General features: G+C 45.1%; 1 protein-coding gene across 2 annotated transcripts in view; it reads left to right on the top strand.

Moving 5' to 3' along the window:
* BMPR1A (bone morphogenetic protein receptor type 1A) overlaps nucleotides 1-23,141 on the top strand; it is a 595,030-nt gene that overhangs the window by 426,136 nt on the left and 145,753 nt on the right. For both annotated transcript variants that reach the window (XM_069610776.1, XM_069610777.1), the window contains exon 5: nucleotides 9,729-9,831. In XM_069610776.1, the coding sequence (XP_069466877.1) occupies nucleotides 9,729-9,831 (103 nt within the window). The remainder of the gene's footprint in view (nucleotides 1-9,728; nucleotides 9,832-23,141) is intronic.

A 23,141-nucleotide genomic window follows, 5' to 3' on the forward strand; every position in this document is an offset into this window, starting at 1 on the left:
ACACTTTTGGGATGGCACACAGAAACCTCCTATACCCTCAGGTCACTTCAATAGTTAGGACACTGTGGACATTAATATATCACTTAATGCAATACTGGAGTTAGGGCGAAAAAGGTTAGGGAAGGAAACAAAGGTTAACCCGTTCTCCTGAACAGGTAAGCACTTTCACAATCCCCCAATGAAATATAGGTTAACCTTTTCCCAGCAAAACATGTCACTTATGTATGACATTTTGGAGGGACAGATAAACACAAAGTGAAAGGGCCAGAAGAGTGTGCAGGGAGCCAGGACAACCAATGTAAATTGAGCAAAGTCTAGGGGAGCTGAGGCACTTGTAGAAGATAGCACAAATGTATTTCATAATGTTTAAAAGAGTTTGTAGAAAAGAATCCCTATTGGGCCACAAGCTGTAAGACTTGGGAAAAGCAAAGATGCAAGCAGCTGCTGCAAGTCTACAGTGAGAACAAGCAACCTACCAGCAACAAGAGGTAGGTACCCCTAGTTAGAAAGTACCTTAAGTCTGAAGAAAAAGGATCCAGCTGGCTTCTGTTCCTGTTGCAGTCCTGCAGATCCGATGTTCCTGGGCCTCAGTCGTGGAGACAAGAGGGAGGACGTCTGGGACTCCTGCACTGCGCTTTGAAGGTCGGTGACAGCAATGGGCTTACTTCAGATCAGCAGCACTTTGCGGTTTCAGCTACCGGTCAATAGCACCACTGCGTATTAATCATGAAAACAAAAATACCTATTGAATATCACTGCATAGTCTGAAACCTACAACTACCTTATAGCAAGATTTTGAGGGACAAAGTACAAATGTAAAAATGATTAACGATGAAAAAAAGAACCCACAAAACTCCACATGCCAAAGGCTGATTCATTTGTATGTCTCCTCCCTGTACTGGAGGAGGTTTGACATAGCAGTCCACTATCCCTCCGAATGCTCCGATGAATTTCAGATAACAAAATTCTGATGGATACCAGACACAGTTCATCTAGTCCATTCTTAAGGGAGGACTTAAGCAAACTTGACAGCAGAAAAGAAAAAAAAGATCTTGACCAAATACATAGGAACAAAAATTCACGTTCTTCGTATACTCAACAATTAGGGATATGTGGTATCGTAGGTAATTGATTGGGACAGCTCAATTTGGCCATGTTTTAGAAGGCTAAAAGGAATGGGAATAGCCCACAGCTGAGGTATTGGATTGTTTTACATTTAAAAGACAAAGGCTCTTGTGAAGAATCTGCCCTGATTGAAATCAGATGGCAAATACTTCAGTGCTCTGTGCAATCCTGACTTTTTTTGACATTAAATATGATCTGCTGCCCTTCCTTAAATTAGTTGCCACAGCACAGCTGCTTGCTTCTAGTTGGTACTCAGCCATAGCCTAATGGCTCGCAGTATACAGGAATTCCCAACCCGGGCCTCCTTCCTCCCGAGGGCATCACCACCGAGACTCCACAGCACAGGGGTTCAGGGCTTGATCAGAAAGCCAGGAGGAATGCAACCACGTTGGATTACCGTGAAAGTATCCAAATATAATGACCTACTGAGAAATTACCTAATTCTTGTTCAAATTCTTTTTTTTTTGTAATGCGGGCGACCTGCTTACCTCCCCCACTTTCCCCTACCTTAACCTATCCCCTTACCCCACCCTACATCTATTTTTAATAAAAATAAACAAAATTACCTAACGAATTTGACTAAAATATTTCAGTCATTTCTCATAGTTATTTTTGTATTTGATCACTTCTGCAGTTATCAAACAGGTATTCTCCAAGGCTGTAAAGAAAGAGCAGAGAAGTGGTTTCAGGAAAAAATGCAATCCCGGCCCTTCCAACCTTCCCCACATAGCCCTCTCCTACCTACTGGAAAGGAGCCTGGTTTTCCTATAGGTTTTACCTATGAGCGAAGATGTTCTTCAGGATGTGAAAGCAATCTGGCCGTGAAGCAGAGGACGGGGACCCAATGTAGATCTCAGACGGAATGAGGGTGCAATGCTAACTAGCAAGAAATATTTCCAGAAGAAAGGCTGAAGCCCAAAGTCAACAAATCCCAAGGCAGCCAGAAGCAGTACAAAATAGTGAAGCAATGCAGGAGAGCAACGTGAAAAGTCAAGAGTCAACAATCTGAAGGTAATACTAAAGCCGCAAACTAAGATGAGCAAAGAAGGTAAACGACGTGTAAACGGAGCACCGATTGGGCCTTCAACGTAAAAGGAGGGTGGACGCCCCTACCAGCAGGAACCAGAAGCGTTGCAGCGCCGGTCCATTCTGTCCCTCATGTCTCGTATGCAGGCTTCTGTGTTGCCTGGGCCGCAATTGGCCAGGCATCAGGACGTTGCAGCATGGGAGCTGCTGCGCAGCCTCCTGGGTATTGCAGTCCTTAGACGTTGTTGCTGCCCGAGACTCCACTGCAGACTCCACTTTCCACAGCTGGGTGCACTGCTCTGGGCACCAGGATGCTTGGTTCTATGGAAAGGTACTAGTACTCTAAGTGGCTCACTGTCTCAATCCCAAATCTCCTGTGAAGAAAGGCTGTGAGACCTAGCACTGCCTTGAGCAACTTCTGTCTGTTCTGCTGCCTGTCCCGATTTAATCCCTGAGACTGCAATCCCAGCTACCCAAGTAGTTGCAAAGGACCCCAGATCCGGTTCAGCTCCAAGCACACCCGCATCTCATCTAGGGCTCTTGAGACTTCTTCTTAGACCGGTGTGAGAAACCAAAGGGTCAACTACTAGTCCCTGGGGGTGGGGGGGTCTCTCTGAGGTGACCGGGGCATGACCATTGCCTTTGGATCAAGACTCTGGGGGTGGACCAGTGCGGGAGGATCACCTGGGTGAGGGGTCTTCGGGCAGTGGGGGGGTGAGGTGACCAATGGTAAGACGCGGTATTACCCCCTTCCTGTATCCATGACCCATCCTATTTCATAGGATTTGCCAATGTCCCAACCCCCTCGCCCCGCACCCCATTTCCACACAAACACTGGGCCGAGGAAGAGACAAACTGAGTAAAGAGGCTAACCCTTAATATCACATTGGACATATCCCGCAAATCGTGTCTGCCAAAGTCAGGCACTTGACTTTAAGTACAGTCATCTGATACCAATTGGCTTTCCTCACACAGTAAAAGGCAAAACATAGAGACAAACTCTGAGCAAGATGGAACATGAGTAAGAGCAGAACTTGGGGTGCAAAGGCGAACCTACTGGAGCACAGCAATGGACCGAGGGATGAGAGAAAAGGGGAAAGAACCCCAGGTGTTTACTGCAGGAGGTTGTTGCCTCCAAAAGGCCACAGAAGACACTTGGAGAAGGCTGAATCCCAAACAAGAAGGCTGCATTATGTTTCTAGGATGCCACTGACACTCCTGGGTTAACTGCAGAGTTGGGGAGGTGAGATCAAGCCTGTGGTAATAACCTTGACTCGTGAATTGAAAAACTGAAGACAAGAAAGAAACGCGCACATCGGTGAGTTGGCAAGCGACATGAAAGGGCCAGTGTGTTTGTTGAGGAAAGATTAAAGTTACAACATTATTTACAATTGAAGGCTGCACGCATGTGGATGAGACACGAAGTAAGACAGACCTGTGAATGTACTTTGAAGTAACTATAGCTGTGAAACCAGTGATAATGAGTAACCGAGTGGTCCTGCGGAAGGAAGTAGCCCACTCAAAAGTCTCTGTGAAAGGTGAAATGTTTGTAGCGATAAAGTGAATGGACTGGAAAAGCAATGATCAAATTTAACCCAGAGAAAAAAGTGAGCGTAAAAAGGTGAATTTTGAACTTTGTTGCTTATGACGTTGAACTACCAAGAAACACTGGGGCAAATAAGAGTGTGAGGTGGAGGGAAAGCCGAAGTGGTCCTGTGGAGGTCAGCCGTAAAAGCTACGCACATTCAAAAGTCTTAGACATCAGGAAACGGTCTGAGCCCCACTGAGGGAGACCGGAAGTGTAATAAATTGGGGGAAGGGAACCCCTAAAGAATGTAAATAAAACTTGGGGAAGGGAGTCCCTGCAAGTACTGTGGTTGCGAGGTCCGAGCCCGACTGAGGGAGACCTATGAACGTTTTGCTTTGAAAGGTCTAAGCCCGACAGAGGGGGGGGACCAGTGTGAAACCTTTGTTGAACTGTGTTTTGGAAGTTGGAAAGAGACTTTAACGTGGAAGGCCAGGCAGACCTCGATCCACGTTTCGAACTGCCTCTGGTGTCATCCTTACTTCGTATGCTGACCAACGTGGGGAGGAGAGCTGATTCAGCCACATTTATTATAAATATTTGAACGCTGATTTTCCTTTGCATATATATTCTCCTTTACATACTTGTAGTACAAGAGATAGGGCAGGCATTAGGTTTTGTTAGTATTGGCCATTTTGGTTTGACAGACTCAACTAGGACTGTTTTATAGTTATTTGATGGTAGAGACTACTTCCATCCTAGCTAAAGGGCAAAGTAGGAGTTTTTCCAAATCCAGAAACTAAAGGTTTTTACAAATTGTACCTTTTTGTTTGAGTGTCATACCTTTGATACCATGCCTCCCTTACACCGGGCATGGCTGCTATCTTGGTTTCTAAACCATAACTTTGACAGCTTTTCACAATAACTGCAAGGCCTTCTGTTTGCATGAGGCCTATATGAAAGCAACAAGCGAGTGACTTGTGTCAATTTAGAAGCTTTTTTTTAACTTGCCAATTGCAGAGCAGGTTGGGGTGAATACTATTCTTTAAATAGTGGATGCTGTCCAAGTGGACTTTGGCACTTGAGAGCAGGGGTAGTTCTATTTCCTTTGATTGAACATAAATGCTGTAAACCCTATATATGCAAATGTTTACAAAGTCAACCCAGAGTGTGTTGTGGGATAGTGCAGGACTCACGGAAACAAGTACAGTGTAGTTTGTGGGCGCTCGGTCAATGTCAGAGGATTTCTCATGACGGATGCACTTGTATCAAAGCCTTTTTTCTGCTTTACATTAAAGAAAGTGAACATTTCCACCATTCCACTAGGTAACAGCACATCCAAAGCTGGCACTTTGAAACACTGTCTTGCTGTATGAGCGCCGTATACATATCCAATAACATAAATGCATGTCTAACATTTATGATGCTACAAAACTAACTTCATACATTGTCGGCGCAAGATTTTCAATTGAGTGAATAGAATCCTGTCTCGTTTAGAAGCCAGACCAAAGGTATCCGAAAATCCAAATTTGAACTTTGTCAGGGCTGGGAGTAGTAGTCCATTTTGGGCATTCATTCAGGGTGTCATATGGTGCATGTTAATTCATGGCATCCTTCTATCATCTTTCTTGCTGGTGGACATGTTAGCCCTCCCCATATATTTACTTTTTGTTGCTGATGCTTTAGCGTCAAAAGTAATGATGAAAAGACTCGGGTTGGGAAGCACGGCATATATAGAATATGGGTCTGGGACGGTCATCCACTGCATACCCACCAATGCTGTATCCCGATGTTGCCAATACTTTGAGTACATATAACCTCTCGATGAGGGCAAGCCAGTTGGGGATTGTCACTAGCTTCTCTGTGGGCCACACAGTCCAACAGGCTGCACACCTGCTTCATTGTTTGTTTTTACCTAATCGTGTATTAAGCACATCAGTCTGGCTTTTGCCTTTTTGTGACTCCTTAGTATCAGGGTTATTACAAGTTTGTTCATTCTGCATTACCTGGGGAGGGATTTTGACTACACAAGGGGGCCCAGTTTATGCCTTGTTTGGATCCTGGTCAGTGTTGGTGAAAATGTGTTTTTGTGCATTATAAGGGAAATGCTTTGATGGTTCATGGTTTCTCGGCTTTGGCCTATTATGATGCTTGGATGTCTGTATTGGTGCAAGTGTGTGCATTGTCTGGATGTGGTTTCAGAGGGTGAGGGTGGTGATCCATGCGACTTTCCAGATCCATGCGACTTTCCATGGAGGCAGTAATCTGCCAATCAGATTCCCCTTTTATATGCTCCATGCCATAAACCTAGTGTGTACCTGTGCCCTTCTGCATCATTATCCTGCTCTACCAGTGGCACACAGCAGGTTCAGAGGTCACAGATTCCATTTCACAGCTGCAGTAACAGCAAAGACACTGCAGCACAGAGTCTGCATTAAAGATGTGCACACCTGGTACCAGAACCCTCTAATTATGAGTCTAACCTTCTAGTGGCAGAGAAATCTTTAAATATAAGCCATGCCAGAGTTATCGTATGATGAATGGTATCTCATAAGTATAAGCCACATCAATTTGGTAACAGATGTGTCCACCCTGTGAGCCCAGGACAGCTGTGGAAGGTTTGTGTATTCTCCTGAGACAGGCGGCTGGCAGGAAGGGTAACCTGGGGGAATTTTCTGTTCCTTTGTGAGGGCATGTAAAGCCCTCACCAGAGAGGACATCTACTCAACAGAAAGCTGGCCTAACATGAAGCAAAGGGCACACCCATTCCCAAAAGGCTTGGCCCCGCACCAAGGTGCTACATATCTAAAAGTCTTTGATTCTTTTGAGAAGGGAAGAGGGCAGCGTTGGTGTAGACCACGGAAGCTATGTACATTTGGAGGAAGGTTCCACCATCTTACTTCTCTCTGCTTCTAAATTGCTGTACTCTTCCCCCCCCCCCCCCCCATTTCCTGTAGAACAAAGCTTTTTGGGTGTGATGTCGGAAGGCAAAGAACACTTGTTTTAAGAACTGATATTGGACCCCTAAAGTAGGCTAGCCTTAGTCCAAATCGCCTGTGGGATTTTTCCTTCAAAAGAAGGGTTCTCCCACTCCTTTGATTCACTCTGGAACAAACCCCAGAGAAGGATTAACTTTGACTTCTTTTGGAAGAGTTATACTTTCCAAAGCCCTCAATCACTGAGGTGAAGGAGCACTCGAAGGCAGAGGAAATGTCTGCCCCCTAGCCACTCCCAGGGCACATTGGGGGTGACTCTTGCCATGGACCAAGACCTTCCACCCTGCACCAGAAGCTCCCAAGGCTGTGAGAGCAGACCCTGAAAGGACTCATCCTGTCTATATCCCCTGGAGTGGGTCTTGCAGCATCTGGAGTGGGTCTTACTTCTCTCTGTCCTGCTGCATCGAACTACACTCACATTGCGTTTGCTGCCATCGAACCAGAGTTATTCCATTGGTGCTGCCTTTCGCACTCTCCGAACATCCGAACTACTCTCCGAACATCCGAACTACCATGCCTGCATATTGAGCCATCTCAACACTGCATGTGCCCTCACTGAGGCAGTGAACTGCTAGGCTTGAACCGCAGGAATTTATTTCTGTTTCAGTCTTGATCAGAAACGTGTGGTGTGTGCGGTGATGTCCTACTTGGGTAGTGTAGTCTGTTTTGGTGCGCTCTGCAAGCTGCCAGGGAAGTTGTTCAGGGCAGCGTGGATCCCGGTAGTGGGTGTATGCTCTGACAAGACCCTAATCGACCGCTAGTTTCACTCGCGACTTGAACCAGGTGTTACACGACGACTCGTCCTGACTTTCTTTCAAACTGTTGCTTTGCTGAACTGAACACCCGAGCAACAGGATCACCGCTTTGAACCATTGACTCTGGTTGACTCAGACCACTGGAGTGTCACTCATTGTAGAATGTATATACCCCTTTCCTACACTACATTCACCTAGCTGCCGTGTCATTCCGTTATGGACAAGACCCCCTTAAAATGTTGCCCCAACTGCAATAGGAAATTTCTGTGGGTCGATAAACACCTAGTCTGTAACTTGTGTCTCCCACTAGACTACGTTGAGGGTTCTTGTTGAGTGTGCAGGCTCTTCAAGCCCAATCTACTAAACGCTGGGCCCACTAAGCTAGGCAGCTCGAGGCCATGGAATTTGTAAGTAGAGGGTGACTTCAGTGACAGCAGCAACGCTGCTGTATCCGAGGGCAAAGGTAACGGGGTAGCTCCAGTTACCCAAGCACAGGCCCCTGAGCCCGGAAGACAGGCCAGCGGCCTTGTTTTGGGGACAACACCCAGTGGCGGAAGCGCTATCACTTTATCCTCCACTAAGCACGCAACCCACAGCCGAGAATCGAGACATGTGTCGAGAAGGCAACGCGCAATGTCTAGGGAGAGGTCCATGGAATCTCTGTCCCCTGGACACTCTTGATCGAGATTGCCACATGACAGGGCCCGGCTGTCGAAGAACGGTACAGACATTGCGCAAAAAACTCCTACCCGGGGGCTGATCGTCCGCAGATGAGGTTCCGGTTCAGCCCACACCTGAAATTTGACGTTCTGCGTGTAGTCGGGTACAAGACCACATACAGTCACGGAATCACGCTTCCAGGGTAAAGAGAGGGAGTCCAAGAAAAAGTCCTATAAGACCCCCTCATATGGAAAAATCCTCTAAAACCCCTCAGAGGGAGAAATCTCAGGAGGTTAGGCTCTTGGTCGCAGGTCCCTGCTCAATCTCCAGACCATAGTTTTTCAGCCTGGAGGGTTGCCCAGAGCTGTGCCCGTAGTTGATTTATTCAAAACCTTCCAGCCATCACCTCTTCATTTTGCTAAAGCCCTCCCATGCCTCTTCAGTAGGAGGGCGCGTATATCTAGCTTCACTTGCGCATGGGAGGAAATCACCACAGACAGATGGGTGCTGTCCAGTGTAACAGGTGGATACTGTATAGAGCTCCTCGAGCAACCCCAGAACCACCCACCACACCAAATGACCCATTCCAAGGGACACCAGCATATCCTCCTCGAGGAGATTGCCATGCTTCTTCTAAAGGACGCGATCAAGGTTGTCCCTGCCAACCACATAAACAAGGGTATTTATTCAACCTACTTCCTTGTGCCAAAGAAAGATTGAACAATGCGCCCAGTATTAGATTTGCGCCCTGCAAACAAATGTCAAGCCACAAAAATTCTGCATGACTACGCTACAAGAGGTAATCCCCATACTAACTATTTCGCCAACACTAGTACAAAATCTTCGCTGGTGGAAAAGAGAATATCTGTTGAAGGGGAAATCTTCTACGATCTAGAAGTAAAAGCGATTGTCACAACGGAAGCCTCACTCAATGGGTGGGGGGCTCACTACCTTCACCACACAGCTCAGGGTCTGTGGTCACATGCGGCAGCACAAAACCACATCAATCTACTAGAGCTTCTGGCAGTATTCAAAGCCCTTTAGGCGTTCGAGTCACACCTAGCAAACCAATCTGTGCAAGTCCTGACAGATGGCACTACAGTGATGTTCTACATCAACAAACAGGGGACTACACCTTCTCCAAATCTGTCCAGGCGTGTGCACCAAATTTGGAAATGGGCACTATTTTTTGCAGCCAATGCTCATTATAGCTTGAGCACATCTTTTTGAATTCAAACTTATATCATTGACTAATTTTGAACTGTTAATGAGAGAATAGCTTTCCTTTTCAAGTTTTATTGGCCTGTTTTTTCTTTTTATCTTTAAAACATAAGTTGTGGCCTCCCTGCAAAGCAGCCTCAAGGACAGGTGTTTTGCTAAACTATTTACAGCAACAGTCATCGATCTTAAAACTGCAGATATTTAACCGAATATTCACAAAAATGCGAGACACAAGCCTGTAGGCTCCAATACCAAATGCTGCCTTATGGTGAACAATAAAGTACTTGTCTGTTAAAGTGTAGCGAAAAGTCACAATACCATGTTTCAAGTCTTGCCTCCACCTTCCTTATGTTTGAAATAATCATTGCCCACTTAATGTTACCAATTGCAATTATTAATGTCACTTTTTTCAAATTGCAGGACAAATGGTCATTGTTTTGCAGTCATCGAAGAAGACGAGCATGGAGATATCACTCACTCCAAAGGATGCATGAAGTATGAAGGATCAGACTTCCAGTGTAAGGTACAGCCTGTTAGGACTGATTTTCTATACTCTGGCCTGGTGGACAGATGTATAGAAGGCCAACCTATATTGTGACAGGGACAACTCTGGGTACTGTAGCCAAACCAGTTCAAGGTTGTAAGGAGAGTGTTCTAGGGTAAGTCTCAGGAAGTGGTGAGCTTGTAGGGGGTCCACAATGAGTACACAGTGAAATAGTCAAGGGGCACACTTGAACAAGCTGGTATAAAAATACATCTTTACGTATGGCCAAATAACACATTGAAAAATGACTAACAGGTAATATCACTCCATACTAAACATTAAATGCATATATACAATTACTGAAGTAGGGCAAAATGCATGTCAAACCCCTGAAAAGGAAGGTGCAGATTAGTATTAGCACTGCTAGTCCAGACATTCAAGCCTAACTGCAGAAGTCGAGATTAAATGTTCCCTCCACTCCAAGGGTTGAAGCTCCTTCACATGAGTGCTGGAGATCTTCCACAGGGCAGGGCTGAACTAGGGCAGCAGATGTTGTTGGCCAAACCTTCTTCCGGCGGGCCCACAGTCTCCTCAAGTTTTGTAGCTGAACAGGAGTCTTTGCTCCTTATGTTTCTTCAAGGATCTCTCCAGAGTGGTGGCAGGGGTCCTCTTCTTATCCTAAAAGCCAGGTAAGTGCAGCAGCTCCCACTAGCCAATGACAGATCTAAACGGCCCTCCTCCCCCTGCCCCACACACACCACAGCTGTGGTCTAATCGGGACCACTGGCGGCAAACTCATGCATGCCACTCGGGCACACTGACACCAGTTTGTGGATTGGGACCAGACCATCCCACTTCCTGGCAGCAAACGCACACAGCCCCCAGTAGCTCACCATAAGCCTCTTCTTTCTGGGACACTGGAAGTCCATATAAGGATTTTCCTGTCCTCACCGGCCAGAAAGAAGGCTAAAAGACAAGATGGCCAAAGGACAAGCGTAAAATCTTGTGGCATGGCGATGTTTGACCACTAGCCAAACGAGATAAATGCAGTAAGGCTAAAGCGAAACACACAGAAAAAAGGTTAAAAGTCACTGCTGCCACCAGCTTGTCCATTTAGCACACCTAGAGTATTCACAAATCCTTTCAGTGTTAGTCTAGGTCGAAACAAAAAGTGGATTTCCTCACTGACCAACCTTCCCAGGTTATCCTGGCTCTCTCCTCTCACATCTCTATTTCCACCTGTGGCATTCTCCAGGGCTCAAATGTTTCACCCTGGCTCTTTAATGTCCGTCTCTCTGCTTGATCACCTTATTTCCACTTTCTCCCCTCACTTCCAGTGTTATGCAGATAACACCCAACTCTTCAAACTTCCCTCCGATCCTTGCCCTACTTCCACTACCAATCCTGACTAGCAGATAGGCAGTCAGTTCTGGTGTGCCTTTTATGATCTCTGCCTCAATGCAATCAGGACTGAGATCCTTCCTATTGGGACTCCTGCTCCCTCCTTCCTCCCTTCACTATGGCCACCCTCTATGGGCTCCTCCCCTTCTCCTTCATTTGAAGCCAGAAACCTTCGAGTCATCTTCAACTCTTTTCTCTTTCCTCCTCACTTCCTTGACCTTGCCAAGAAGGCCCATTTTCAACTCCACTTCCTCAGATGTTTCCTTCCTTTCCTAACTTTTCCCCAGAAGCTCTGTGTCTCTAGAGCTCTGGTACGCTCTAGGCTGCACTAGTGCAACAGCCTCTTCCTTAATCTACCCTCTTCCTCTCTCCGCCCCCTCCAGCTTATCCAGAATAGGGCTGCAGGATTTATCCTTGGCCTCCAGCCCAGAGACCGTACCTCTCCAGCGCTAGAATCTCTCCACTGGCTCCCGGTTGCTGCAAGGATCAAATGCAAATCCCTCTGCATCAGCCATAAGGCTTTCCGGGACAGGGGTCCACGCTATTTACAACTTACTCTCACCAAATACTCTCCCTCCAGATCTACACTCCTCCGGGTCCAACTCTGTGTGTGAAGCGCTTCTCTAAGCAGCAAGCTGGTTGCCGATCTCTTTCCTCAGATGACCCCCCCCCCCTCCCCAAAGTGGCTGAGATTGGTGGCCTGGGCCCTTATGTGTCCTTCTGGGTCCTGGCCTTCCACCCATTTGCCTTCAGCCTCCCACTGGGCACCTATTGGCTGTGTTCTCTCACAGGCCTGCACTTGTTGTATTGGCAGGCAACCACTCTTTACCAAGTGATCTCTGCCAGGCACTTAACTGTTGCTTACAACTGACTCCCTCGGACTGCCCTTGTGGAACTCCTAGCCCTTACCCCTTCCCTCTCTGCACTTGCACGCGTTGAATGCTCTCAAGGCCTAGTAGGACCGCCTCTTTCTTCATCTTTATTCTATTTGCATTTTGTTCCCATGGTCCCTCCCCGTTTGCACTGTGGGCGCTTTGAAAAACAATTTCTTGATGTATCGCCTTACAAATGCTCAATGAACAATTTGAATCTAAACCACTGGCAATTGCTCTGGGCCAACCTTCCACACCACCGTTTTTTAGCCCGTCTGCGCCATTGCAAAAGGGGACCAGCCATGTGCAAATCAGTCAGCAGCTGCCGCCACCGAAGGTAGCAGCCCAGCCGGAACTGCTAGGCCAGGTAGATTAATTTGAAACCTTCCACCCATCACTTTTGTGGTCAGTTTGTTGCTCCTTGTGAGAGAGGGTATGCCCAGACGTGGGTCCCTTTCTCGCTGCGCCACAGGGAACCAGGCTGCACCTCACTGAGGAGGTCCAACAAGGCCGAAACATGTCTGGGGTTGCTTGGTTTTCTGTGCAGAGGGGACCTGGCCTAGCAGTTCGGGCTGGGCTGCTACCTTCGGTGGCGGCAGCTGCTGACTGATTTGCACATGGCTGGTCCCCTTTTGCAATGGCGCAGACGGGCTAAAAGACGGTGGTGTGGAAGGTTGCCCAGAGCAATTGCCAGTGGTTTAGATTCATTCGAAAGCTTCCACCCATCACTTTTGTGGTCCGCCTGAGAGACATGTCAGTGTCCCCATAACAGATGAGCAAAAGCCAGTGTAGTGGAGCCAATGGCTTCACTGCAAAACGAACAGGTCAGATACAAAAATAAAAGCAAAAGGTTTAGGGGTCCATTGGAATGGAAGGAAAGATGTAGTAAAGAGGAATCTTGCCTAACACAGCCATACACACCCTCCCTCGCGCCTGAAAATCAGTTTGACTGGGATGAATATGAACTTTATAGGTGGAAAGCCATGTCATTTAAATCTGGGTTTACATTCATAATATTCTGAAACTGAAGGAGCCATACAGCTTGCAGTGAGCCTGTTTCCACCTATCCCATTTTGCCCTTGTACCATGACTAAAATAGTGGAAGTGTGAATAGTGTAATGGTGACTACAGCCTGCATTAAGAGCTCTTTTCCCTCTTGGTCTTAAGCTTCAGAAGCTCTTTTTAGAATTAAATCGGGCTCCACTTTAGATCCATGCCCTATTAAGATCTCAATGCGTTGTACTAGTACCATCTGCTAACATGTCTCCCCATGTTCAATGTCTTCTTAATCCCAGGCATTGTTTGCACCACATTAAAAACTGTTACTTTCTTCCCTCTTTAGAAACTCTTTGGATCCCTCTATCCTCTATTGCCTTTATCCTATTTCTCAACTACCTGCCCTTACAAAGCTCTTTGAGGCTTCTGTTATGGCTCTGCTTGAAGTGATTTAGAGCTGCAACATCCTTAACTTTCCAGATTGTGGTTTGCTCTGATCATAGCACAGCGATTGCCCAGTTTGCGGACTTGTAGGACATTTGTCTTGTGTCCTATTCATCAGGTGTCATTGATGGTATGCTTCATGTGTTGGCTGCATATAACCACTGTGGGCCTGCACATCCTCCTTGGTCACCTGTGCTTCCCTCTCCCATTTATCATTCCAGCTTTTCTTTGTTCTTGTTAACCCACCTGTAGCACTCATCAGGAATTGTTTCCCTGTTTGTTTCTCTTATGTCATTGCATGGCATTAATTTTTACCGCAAGACAATACCAAGCTCCTTGTTTGACTGGACAAGGCGCGGTGGCTACACTAACTGGTATTTTCAACCTTGTTATATCCACTAACTCACATTTGATGGGCGCTAACTCTCATTAATTCAACAAGACTGGATTGTCCTTTTTGGAGGTGGGCTATTTTTAGGAGGATCCCAGTGTTGGCCACATACTCTTGGGGCTTATCCTAGCGAAATCCCCCTTGGTCAAGACTGTAGGCTTCAGTTGGAAAAACACCTCCTCTGGTTACTTTCGGCTCTTTATATTTTCTTTCATCGCTCCACTCTTACGTCAGTAAGTGATGGCCTCTTACAGTTGCACTTGTACGACTTTAATTGTTTGTGCCATGGTTGCCCTGCAGGTAGCCTTGGATGTCTTCTGTAACTCTACAGCCCACTTTCATTTCTGTTTTAGGCATTCCTCACGCATATCCTATGCCATTGCTAAGTTTCACTGGCTACCCATCAAACAGGGTTTGTAAGACCCTCTGCATAGTCGTCTTCTGCCTGTCCACAAATAGGTCTTTTTTATGTAATTACCCAGAACTGTCCAGCAAGAAGTTGCTGATACTCTTTATATCTTTTTCAGCATTGGTAGGCATAATTATGCCTACATGGGGGCTGGGGGGGTGAAACGTGCATTCTTGGTTTCGGGTTACTGATCACTGGATCTCATTACCAATGGAAACGGGGTCAATGTCTGTCGAGAGGGATTTTCTGAACCAGCCCAGTGGTAGGCTTCTTGGAGGTCAATCTGGATGATGAGTGGCTTTTAATACTTGGTCTTAACAAACTCCAAGGTACAAAGGTAGCTTGGGCCGTGCATTAAGGACATTTTAGTAGATCATGGGTTGGTGTGTAAGTACAGTTAACACTTGGTACCGTATTTATTAGCCCTTAAAACTTGCCTCTAAAACTTAAAAATACTATGCACTTCAAAGCACTCCTATCTGCATTTAAGGAGCTATAACATTTCCTTTTTCGAAGATGAAAAAAGGGGCATTAGCTGGGGCGTACCTGTCACAGTATCCTTAATCTATGTGTACAGGTAGCCATGATCCTTCATGCTACGACATCCTCAGATTGTTTTATTTCCACCATCAGTTAGCAGCAAAGGCCGTTGCGCAGAGAATACTATCCGGCACCATGAAACGCATTTCTTAGACTTCAACACTGAAGTGGAGTCAGAAGAAAGATTCTTCGACATGAGGCGTACAGTAGGGAGAGTGGAAGATAAAAATAGCTTTACTGTTTTTTCATGAAGGCCCAGAGAATGCCTTTGCCCCTCCCCTATCCTCCCCCACCACACCCTGCATCACTTGACTTAGGCTTACTTCGGTTGATATGGATATTACACCCTTTAAGATGTGTTCAATGGTTAATTCAAATTTCCAGAGAGACACTGTGTAACAACTGGATCCCAGGAGACCACACCGAAGACGCCTGACGGATGTGCCAACAAACTCAACCTTTGGAGCACCGTCAAATGCACTGTATATACTGCACCATGCATTCAGAATCCGAGACTGCAGAATCCGGTGCTCTGACTACGGAACTCAAGGTCGAGCTTTCAGATGCCGAGTTGTAAATGACCTCCCCAACCCCCCCCCCCAAACAGCCAAGCAAAGAGGTGCTTTCATGAAAAGCACTGCAGCACACCTGCTGCGAGGCTTGGCCTCAGGGCGAGTTATGGAGAAGCCCCCTGGTGAGTCTACAGGAACATGAGTGAAGTAAATGTTGATTTGTTAAGATTGATGCAAGCATCAAGAAAAACCACACCATTGAGGTCGAGCGATAACCCCACCGACCAGGTAACAGAGGGAGAGAACACAGACAGTTTTGAAACACATGCAGGGAAGGGGTTTGTAAAACCCACACCACCACCTACACAGACACTTTCATTGTCAACTCGATGCCTAAAGAAAAATAACAGTAAGCAATGAGGTGAAAAAGTACATTGATATTTCGGAGTCCGAGGGGGGAGTGGCAACACAACAATATGTCCAACTACCAGGGTGTTGATGCCAACATTCTAGCCTCGACATAGATATAGTTCTGCTCCTTCAGAACCAACAAAGAAACACCATAAGGAGTGGTCAATGCAGGAAATGAAAGGCCATATCCAAAAAGTTGTCTTTCATGGAATGGCAGGAGACTCACTCCAAAAGCTAGCTAAGCATCACGGAGGGTGAACCCCCTTCAAAGAACACTAAAGCACATGTCCACATACACTCATTAACAAAATAGGCAACTGATTACCCCTCCCTTGTCTACACACCTATTTGTGAACACACTTTTTATGCTATAGTCACTTTTAGCATTTCATTGTCCATCCAAAAAACAGGATTATTAATCCCAAAAATATAAATGTATTCATAGTTTACAAAAATTAATATAAAAATTGTTTTACATATAACACAATTTTGATACCAAATTTCATTCAAATAAACATTAACATTTCATATAAACCTTTCATATAAAAACGTTTGTCTTGTGGTTAGTAAATGTGGTTTAGTTGCTTTTGTTCTTTTCCTATTTGATTCAGATAAAAAACATGCACAGAACAAGTGTCTGTGTTTTGACACCTATATGGAAAACGGGGATTGACAGCTTTTCATTCAAGCCGTTGTGTTGTCTACATCTGTTTCAGCCTTTATGTCTTAATATATTGATACAAACGTTATTGACAGATGCATGATGGGCTTTCTTCAGGATGGTGCTTCTTATGTATGTGAAAACATCGCTATAATCCCTTTCTTCGAAACAGTTTGGGCTATTCTGAGGTTGGTGTGCATTTGTATCTTCTGTATGACCGACATAGAATTAAAACTTCTTTTGTACTAGAATCTGGTTACCAGAATACTAAATTAAGGTTATCTGTGTGTTCTTTAAGCAGGCAAAAGCTACCAAGCCACTTGTAGATTGAGGTAAAAAACTAAGTGTCCATCTATATCCCCATCAGAATGTTTGTTTCACTCTCTAGACAGAAACTTGCACACATTATGTTGTGTCCACCTGTGACAGTCTTACAGTTTTGTATTTTTTTTTCCTCACATTATAGCATTATTGTTTGAAAAAAAAATGGGAGTTATATAGATTTAACATACAGAAGACGGGACCCTCCTGAAGAAAGCCCATCACTTATCGGTCAATGTTTGGATCAACGTATTAAGAAACAAGGGCTGAAACACGCGTAGATAACACGACGGCTTGGAATGACAAGCTGTCAATCCTTTTTTACATCTGGGTGTCGGAGTAAAAACGCAGGCAACTTTTGTTCTGTGCATGTTTGTATCTGAATCAAACATGAAAAAGCAAAAGCAGAATTGTAGTAAGAATAGTGAATGTTGAGAAGCAACTAAACCACATTGTTACTAACCCCAAGACACACACATGTTTTTATATGAAAGGTTTATATGAAATGTTAATGTTTATTTGAATGAAATTTGGTATACAAATTGTGTTCTATGTAAAACAATGAATTATTTTGTGAATTTGTTTGTAAGAGCTATGAATACATTTATATTTTTGGGATTAATGATCCTCTTTTTTGGCTGGACAATGAAATGCTAAAAGTAACTATAGCATAAAAAGAGTGTTTTCACATATAGGTGTGTGGCCAAGGGAGGGGGCAATCAGTTGCCGATTTCGCTTATACAGTCTTAAAGGCATCTTCCCCACTAGTCCCTCATCAACAAAACATTTGGGAAGTACCCATCTGTAAAGTAGAAGGCTGTAGTCGGATGCAGGGGTTAACAAGTTAAGATTTATTGCTGTGTTAACCTTTCCACCAGCCCCTCAGTATAAACAACAAAACATGCTTATTTTTGGCTCAGCCGGCTTGCGCTGAAAAGGGTTAATCAATTCAGAGTTCGTAGGAATGTCCTCTTAGGCTTCTCGCCTCTTTGAAAGAATAATAAACAGCTCACATAAATTCCCTTTTCTTGGACACTAGTTTTCTATTCCTTTGCCAGCTGTCCAAAATGGAGTTTCAAAAACAACCAAACAGAGAAGGTAAACCCACGGAAGCACTGTCCTTTGAAATGGCTTACGGCCAGGTTTCCCTGGTCAGTGAATCCGCCTCAGGTGTTTTTCTGCGCTGCCGCTCCTCGAGCCTTTCCTGGCGGAAAGTCTGCCTCTTGATAAGGATCTCTGCGATGCCGCGCCGTCAGCCTCCTAGTACGCCCAATGTACATTACCTGGGGATTCCTCCCACTCCTCGGTGGTCTCCGGCCAGTGCTGCTGCTGTAATGAGAGACACCTGGTGAGTTTCCCGGGGCTTCTTTTAACTCATGCTCTGCTCCTCCCCTCCATTCAGCTTCCACCCGCCTTTCCTGGCCACTTCCCACAACTTCAGCCAGTTTTCCTTCTCCCCTCCAACCCGTTCCATGCACTGTTTGTCCATCCCAACCTGTACTTCTATGTGTTTAGCGGTCCCTATACCGCATGACTGGGCTGTACCTATACCACTTCCCTTTGTTCATTTTGTCCCTCCCCCCTCCCCACCTTGACTCCATTTCTCGTGGTGGTTTATGGGACATGCCATTTTTTGTCCTGCTGATATAACCTTTTGGGGGTTGGGGTCTGAAAGTTAGAATGGGGTCGTCATTTATCTCCATTGCCTCTTTGACCTACTCACACCATTGTTAATACACATACTCACACTTTTACAGATGAGCAAGATTTAGGGGACACTGGCAACACTTTTGTATCACGAGTGCCAAGACACAGAACCAGCGGACTACATTATGCCATCTCCAGATGAGGTTGACCCTCCAGTTTCCTCTTCCTCAATAGAGGATAATGTTCAATTTTCAGACGTTTTACAAAGAGCTGAATGATGAAGGCACAGATGAGGAGGACGACTTTGTAGAGGACAGGGGCTTCTTCCTCTAACCAATGACTCCATCATACACGTGCACCCAGTGGGGGCGGTTTACATAACATCATTAACCCACACATGGGAGGAATTACATCAGACAACAGGGTGCTATTCATGTTAGAAAAATAAATCAAGTGTCTTCTACAGAAAGGTGCCATTGAGAATTAACCCCAACTAGGTAAACAGTGGCATTTATCTGAGAAGGACAAAACAAAAAGTCCAGTATTAGATTGGAGGGCAGCAAACAACTACATAAAGCCCCAAAAATTCAGTGTGACAATACTAGGGGAAGTTAACGGATTTCTTTAAAAAAATGTTTTTACAAAAAAATTGGACTATTCATGACCACACTAGACATGAAAGATGCATACTTTCATATTTCAATATTCTCCGCCCAATGAATATACCCAAGATTCAAGGTAGGAAAAGACCACTTCCAGTTCAAGTTACTACCTTTTGTAATTGCATCGCCACTTTGTGTATTCACAAACATTGCGGTACTAGCTACTCATCTATGCATGGAAAACCTCCCCAGCAACCTTTATCTGGACAACCGGCTCATAACGGGTATTGCAGGCCGAATGCCTGGACAACCCACAAAAAACAGTAAACCTACTTTTCAAACTAGGTTTCACCATAAACGAAACCAGGTCAAGCCTTGTAGGATCCTAAAACAAACAATTCATTTGAATGATCATACATTCAAAACAAGCTATTGCATACCCATCCACAGAAAGGGTACACGCCTTTCTTCACCTGAACCTTGCTTCCAGACAGGGTTTCAGATAGCAGATCAAAGGGTCATGAAATTGATGGGTAGGATGGCATCATGCATCTGTATAGTCGCATATGCAGGGTTAAATATGAGGAAAATAACAGTGACAATGGCCCCAAGTATCGGGACAGTGGGACAATCTAGTGGTGGTTTCAAGAGGTGGTTAGAACAACTCACCAAAAAATGCCCACATTCTGCATCCAGGCAACCCGCAAGAGGGGGGGGGGTCATTGAGGAATATCCTATGGATAAATTGGATGAAGAGATATTTACTTTGCAACCCTCCTCCCCCTGACTCTGCAAGGCCATCCACAAACCTCTGTGAAGAGTGCAACAGTAATACTAATTGCACCAATTTGGGCCAGACAACCTTGGTAACCCCACCTTCTAAAGGTGCTGAGTCAGCCACCGGTCAAACTACAACTAGTACACAACCTGCTTACACAGCAACAAGGCAAATCAACTCATTCCTGCCTGCAGACATTGAACTTGGCAGCTTGGCTCCTGAAGCTATAGTTAGCCATTTACAATTAACTCAAAGTTAAATAGAAATGCTTAAGGAGGCCTGGAAACCAAATGCAAGACCAAGTGGGCACTTTTGTATTCTGGTGCAAACAGAATAGCAAACCGATTAACATCCGATCTAACGTGCACCTACACACATTGTAACCCACCTAATTTACCTGCTCGTACAACTCGCTCAAGGTGCCCCTAGCACCTTATAATACATCCCAACAAAAGGTATCCTATTGGATAGTACCAGTGGTCAAAGCCTTCATCTAAGGAGCTATATAACTTTATTCACTTGCAAATTAGAAATTGTCTTTCAAACCTAGGGTGCATTCCAAATGCAGCACAGAAGTCACCATTGCTTTTATTGCAAATGTGCCCATGGAGGAAGTTTACAAAGAGTGCACACCTTCACACACTACTGTGTTAATACACAGGTGAGGTCCGACTCACATGGGGACAGGCAGTACGTAACATTTTTCAACTGTTCCAAGTTGCCAATCGCCTGCTTCAGGTACGGCTTGCTAATCTATGCAGGGCATGTGCATCTAAGCAGATTCACAAGCTCCAGAAGACAAATATTGCTTCCCAGTAAAGGTCTTTCTGAACCTTATTTCTGCTTACAATGACATGCTTCTGCCCTGGCTCCCTGCAAGAGAGAAACCCGACAGTACCAAACACTTAAAAAACAACATTGCATACACAGCTCTTGAAAACAAGTCTGAAAAACAAATTTGAGAACTTCGATGTATGTGGGATAAAGTAGAATAGGGATAGTGTGACCGGAACGCCTGTCAACACCCCTTTTTTGCTTAATAAAATGAAATGTTATACTCTGAGCCAACCACTAAATGATCTATGCAAAGCATGTGATTCTAAGCAGATACCTGCTTGAGAAAGACTATTACTGGTAAGTAATATTTGTCATATACATAGTCATTTCAATGCACGATTACACAGCACTTTATGCTACAAAAGGAAAACGGCTTTCAACAATTTCAATGCATACCAGTAGCAAGTGTAGTGTGACAGAAAATCTATTCTATGGCCTGCCTTATAGTTAATAATAAACGTGAGCAATCATTCCCCATCAGTTAAGTAGTCCATGAGTATCAAGCTAGAGAGGGATATGAAACCTCAAACTTCGCCTGGCACTAACTTTGGCTACAGCGAACAGATAAGTAAAAGGCAGTTTAAAAGCAAACTTTTTGGGTAAAAGTTTTTAGGACAAAATCTGACATGCGCTCCCAGTTTAACCACGCTATTAGTCCTAGGTGGCAATCCTTTGCTAGAACGTCACCAATCATGGCCGATAAAAGTTAGTGAGCCTTAGTCGTGGGTACAAGAGGGAGGACGTCTGGGGACTCCTGACTCCTGCACTGGTCAAAAAGCTGACAACTGGCAAATCTTAAATTCCGGTAGCTGTAGTCAAGCACACAAACTAGTGTCCCTCTCCCTGGTTATTTGGTTTCCTGCAGCACTCTGAGGACAATCCAACCAGCTCCAAGATTGGTATCCAGGTGGCTTAATGTTGAATTGATTGGTCCCACCAACTCAAAGGAAGAAGTCGTCCTTGCAGGGCCTTCTCTGTCGAGGTGAACTTGGTGATTAAGACCTGCAGCAGGGCTTCACCAGGCAAACCAACGGTCCAGAAGTTGCAGCAGCCGTCCTCTTCAAGCTAGTCTTCGGTTCTTTCGTTCCAGTGGTCGACTCTGCCTTCCAAGCCAAGAGACTCTCCTTTTATTTAGTTCTCTCCCATTCATTCCAGCATAGCGGTCACGCACCCAGCAGGGTGGCTGTCCTTGCTGGACAGTCAGCCCGCCAATCACGCCAGAGTGCATTTGGGTCTCCTAGGAGACTAAGCACAGGGAGTTTCGGGCACCTCCCTCACTTCCTGGCCACCCCAGACACTCGGGCGCCAGAGGCGGTCTTCAGTCCTGAAGCGCGCCAAAGGCGTAGGAACAAAGGGACCAAACCTGGTTTGGGGCGCAGAGACAAACTCTATAAGGACCTTTCCACAAAGAAATGGTGAAAAAAAGACCAGGACCGGTTTAAACAAAGGTGGCCCAGGCGCCATCTTGAAAAACATGGCTCCTGCGATTTCTAGCTACCAGTGTTCGCGGTTGGGAAAAATCATGGTGGTTTGTTGTAAAACTACTGCCACCAGCCATTTCGATAGGGTAGCATTTGACTGCTACATGAGTTTCTAGACATAGGGGATAATAGGTAACCCCTCCAGCACTCTATTGTAAGATAATGTGTGCTGGGTCTAGGAACTTAAAAAGACTAGTAAAGTCAATTTAACTTTACATTCTCTGGGAAACAGTAGTGTATCCCAGAGAAGGTATTTTAACCTTGGGACAGCCTAAAAAGCTTCCCTGTGTCACTGCACTGAGTGTGCTGTGTAACACACATGAAAAGATGATGCCTATGGAGTTTATCTAAATGCCCCATAATCAAAGGACACAAGAGTAAAACACGCATCAAAATACATGAGAGCGTGGGGAAAAAAGGCTCACACTCTCTCCAGGTAAAAAAATCAAGTCCTCAAAATCCAGCAAAGTTGCTGGGGGTCTCTAAGGTGAAAGGGAATCAGCACATTTATGAGAATTTTCCCTAACAGTAAGGTACAGTGAAACGAGACTGAGAATACTTACCTCTCACGGTGAAAGTGCTTGACATTCCCAGCTTGCAGACCTAATCAGCTTGTGACCCAACATATGATTCTTTCTTTTACAAACTACTTCTAAGAACTTTGGCAGACTTTTCCGTTTAACTAACAGAACTGCTTTATCCTACACAATACTTTAGCCCATTGACTTTGGCCTAACCTATTGCATTAAATCGACTCATCTGGCGAACTCAAAACATTTGCACGGTCTAAGAATAATTGTGATCTTCTTTTTATTAACCTATGCCTTTTTGCTCCCACTTCAAAGTACTCGGAATGCCATTTTTCTCCTCCTTCAAAGTAGTTTAAATGCCTCAGAAACGTACAGTGTAAAGTACTGAAGTATATTCGTGTGTGCTATACATTGCCTCCTTCTAGTGAATGTTTTATTACTAACTGTGAAATAAATTAAGTGTTTTACCAAGAAACCTTAAGTATAAGAGTCTATTTGAATACTTGTGATTGTAGA

This window comes from Ambystoma mexicanum, chromosome 8 (assembly GCF_040938575.1).
Source record: "Ambystoma mexicanum isolate Mex_15411 chromosome 8, UKY_AmexF1_1, whole genome shotgun sequence".
Taxonomy (NCBI): domain Eukaryota; kingdom Metazoa; phylum Chordata; class Amphibia; order Caudata; family Ambystomatidae; genus Ambystoma; species Ambystoma mexicanum.